This window comes from Berghia stephanieae, chromosome 6, assembly GCF_034508935.2.
Source record: "Berghia stephanieae isolate SIO BIC M18660-M18661 chromosome 6, UCSD_Bste_1.3, whole genome shotgun sequence".
Taxonomy (NCBI): Eukaryota; Metazoa; Mollusca; class Gastropoda; order Nudibranchia; family Aeolidiidae; genus Berghia; species Berghia stephanieae.
In genome coordinates this window covers 19,198,690-19,202,623 of record NC_088365.1, presented here as the reverse complement: position 1 = coordinate 19,202,623, position 3,934 = coordinate 19,198,690, and the positions used below count along the sequence as shown (strand labels likewise).

The 3,934-nt window shown below is 35.7% G+C and overlaps 1 protein-coding gene across 10 annotated transcripts in view; it reads left to right on the top strand.

The window, feature by feature from the left end:
* Nucleotides 1–3,138: 3,138 nt before the first annotated feature.
* LOC144974618 (DDB1- and CUL4-associated factor 1-like) overlaps nt 3,139–3,934 on the top strand; it is a 58,207-nt gene continuing 57,411 nt past the window's right edge. For 3 of the 10 annotated variants that reach the window (XM_078917665.1, XM_078917664.1, XM_078917660.1), the window contains exon 1: nt 3,429–3,542. In XM_078917665.1, coding sequence (XP_078773791.1) covers nt 3,534–3,542 — 9 coding nt within the window. In that variant the 5' untranslated portion in view covers nt 3,429–3,533. Of the gene's footprint in view, nt 3,862–3,934 lie in introns of all 10 variants that reach the window. The other 7 variants (XM_078917666.1, XM_078917661.1, XM_078917667.1 and 4 more) reach the window with 6 other exon arrangements.

Genomic DNA, 3,934 nt, shown 5'->3' with positions numbered 1-3,934 from the left:
ACCCATCCAATCACTGATAAAACAAAACAGTAAAGCTTTTTATTATATAGATAGTTCGAAGATGACGTCACTCATGTCTTTGTTATTGTTTTTTGCCATCCGCGTTTATGAGTAATGCTCACTGAACTGTATTAACCTAACTATAAACGTTCATGGATACACACAGTTTTGTGTGTTGGTCCGTTATACTTCCGGATGGCAATGTTATGAGCTTCTTAGCCAAGCGCATACTATCTACAGAGCAATATCCATTAAACGTGCTCAAAGCGCTTTACAAGGGGCCGCTAGACAAAAGCAACACTTAACATGTAAGACAAGACATTATGACGCCTGTTAGGCGATATTACATTTTTTTCCCAACAGAGACAACGCTGTTAACCACCAGGCACTCGTTTTACACCTGAGTACGATGAGAGAATGTGAGTAAATAGCCTTTTAAACTCTCTCCTTACCAGCCATTTTCAGGATTTTCCCCAAAACTTCACACCCAACTAACACAAAATAGATTTTTTTATCACTCAAACACAATAGCAATAAGTTCTTGCGATATCTAAATAATTTCTTTAAATATTATGATGTGCAAGAGAAATTTGAATAAGGATAATGTTGTATCGTAACGAATGTGACGATTTTCATATGGGTGGTAAGGAGAGGGTTAAAAGACTCAACTATGCGCCGCCCAGAACGGGACTCGAACCCAGGAGCTTTGGATCCGAAGGCGAGTGTCATACCACTAGACCACATAGCCGCACAAGGTCGAGCTCAACATTATTTGACTTCGTTTCACTGAGCCACCCACGTCACACAGAACCACCAACACACCGACACTGTAAGAGAATTATAATATTATATTAAAGTAATAAAACAATGGATTATTGACAGTTGTAGGAACGGTCGGCAGTGATTGGAACAAATCGATAAATCATGTTTATAATGAAAGGACAATCGATCGATCGATGACTTAGCCTGTGGCAGTTTGTGAGCCTATCCCATCGATTAGTCAATTATGATTGATTTTTAGAATATTTAATCTCTCTATAATAATATATTCACACGGGCAAAGGTTCCAGAGGCTAAACTATTCCCATTGACGCTATTGAATGCCCTCCTAGCAGAGGACGACGGCATTATATTACTGTCAATAAACGAACATGTAAATTCACAAGCAGATAGTTGATGAAAAAATATTAAAACCCATTCTAAATATAAATAACACCGCGGCACTCTGACGAAACACATTATTTATATTTCATTCTGGACAGAAAACTTATAATTTCTAATACTGATCGATTAAAATTATAAATAAAAAAGTTTCCAACCCAAATATTGTAAATCTAAAAAATGAGTCGGAAAATCAGGGACCAATCTTATGAATAATAATTGTTGCGCACCCTACCCCCACCCTACCCTGTCTTTCTATTCAATTTCAGCTCACGAAATATGCGGTGAAAAAGTTATTTTTTAAAGTCTCCATGCTGTCATTGTTATTTTACTAGGTCTAGCATGATATTTGATTGAAAATGAAAGAAAACCATTTTATACAACACATCTCGTTTCTCCTAAAATTGAAAATACCCAAAATACGCACCGCACCGCACCGCCCCTCCCCCCTTCAATGGATTGGTCAAAATTGCGCACTCCCCTCCCGGCCCACCCCCCTCCTCACTCTCTCTCTCTCTCTCTCCCCTCTCTCTCTCTCTCTCTCTCTCTCTCTCTCTCTCTCTCTCTCTCTCTCCCTCTCTTCTTTGGTTAAATTGAGCACCCTCCTTCTACTCCTACATCCGTCCCCCTCCTTTTTAAAAAATTGAAGTTTTGCCAAAGTGGACCCCCCCCCCCCCTTTCTTTATAAATTTTATTTTTAAAATTGATATACTAGAGGATATACTCGCTGGATTCTCGCACGCCAATCTCCAGCACGCCAATCTCCAGCACGCCAATTTCCAGCACGCAATGCAATCCGCACGCTGGAGCTGGAAGACGAAGTTTATTCAATCCTAGGCTTTCGCCAATAAATCACACAATTTGATGACAACATACATGAGCGTGGAAAAAAATGGTAAATGGAACCAAAAAATAAACTGATACCATTAATAATCACAAAAAAAATTAATAAAAAAAAATACAACAATCGTAATACCAGCAATAAGTACAACAACAACAACAACAACAACAATAATAATAATAATAATAATAATAATAATAATAATAATAATAATAATAATGATAATAATGATAATAATAATAATAATAATAATAATAATAATAATAATAATGATGATGATGATGATGATGATGATGATGATGATGATGATGATGATGATGATGATGATGATAATAATAATAATAATAATAATAATAATAATAATAATAATAATAATAATAATGACAATAATAATAACAACAACAATAATAATATTAATTTGATCTATAGACGTAAGCAGAGCTGCCTACTTGAAGTTTTAAAAATTAGTAGTTTTCATTAGGAAAAAATAGTAGTCACTTTATTCAGTTTCAAACATGACTAATTTACCCACAAGAGATGAAGTGAGTATGAAAGTCTCAGAAGACAATAGAGAATAAACATTTTCTCGGCGGTGATGTGGGTTTGAACCCGCTACCTTACTGATACGACAACTCCGCCTGGCCGGGGAGAGCGTGACAATTGAAAAAATAATGCTTCTTTCATTTTCCATGTTACATTTGATGTAACATTTGTGTTTCACATTAAGGCATGCTTAAATACAATTATATTAACATTCACCCCCCCCCCCCAGCTACGTGAGTCACGGCTGGATTATCATCAGACGTAAACAATTGCTCAAATTTAATATGTTTGTGTATAATGAGGCGAAAATGTCGCAAAAATGGACGTTGAAGGACAATTGTCCGTCAAAGTCGAGAGCAATAATCATAGTTTCTGTTTCAATTCCAAGAAAACTGCAATGTTATCGATACTACAAAAAGAAAAATCGATTAATGTGTCATGTAAATAATATTTGTTTTCGAATGAAACTTAGAAAAATATATGATAAAAGCATTTTAATTGTAAAAATGATTCATGATGATGAATATATTTAAAATTAAAAGTCATAATCAAATAATATCGTTTTAATTGTTCATACGAAAGTACTATGAGCTGTGACTTTATTGTAAACATTAAAAACATGGTTGATGTCTGCTCACTGTGCAATGAGGCTACTGATTTGAACGTCTTATCACTGAATTGAGCTTTGTCTTCATAATTCTTGAAAACCATCAAGTAGGCTTTAAATATAATTCCGTGTCATTTTCAGATTTTGTGAATTGGAATCGATCATATAGTTTGATGTTTCACACGGGCGGGAGTTGGACGACAAATCATAACACAGCAGCCTACTGAACTTTAGTCAAAGTGAAAGTAGACGTCTAGAGTTTTAGGCTTATCGTTCCGTTCTTACACAATAAGATCACTTCTCTAGTTTTGTTACAATTAGCTTACCGTGGAAAACAACTTGTGTAGGGTGAAAAACCGTCGATCGTTCCAATACATTAGGATGACACAGGTTGTTTTTTTCGCCATCCAAGACAAGGCTTCATAATTTTTAGCAGACAACAAACACGAAACTGAAACTCTTACTTTTTTAAAACTTTTGATTCTCAAACGTTTTGTGTAGTTAATAACTTTTTTATGTGTGTCTGTTTTGCTTTAGAATTCATTTAGGATACAATCCAGGCTTTTAGGATTTTCTCAGAAATTTTCCACTGCAGTTTCCTCTGATGCTCAGGTCGCTGATGGTTGGGTTGTTTGTGATCCGCAGAAAAAACACCATCTAGGCACTTTGATAACTCCAGTCCAGCGGCCGCCGATAGGCTCACTGTAAGGTGAAACTCGTTTTTTGGAACTTTATTTTTGACCCTTTACTGCGTTGTTCACCATGGCGTTATTTGTGAACCT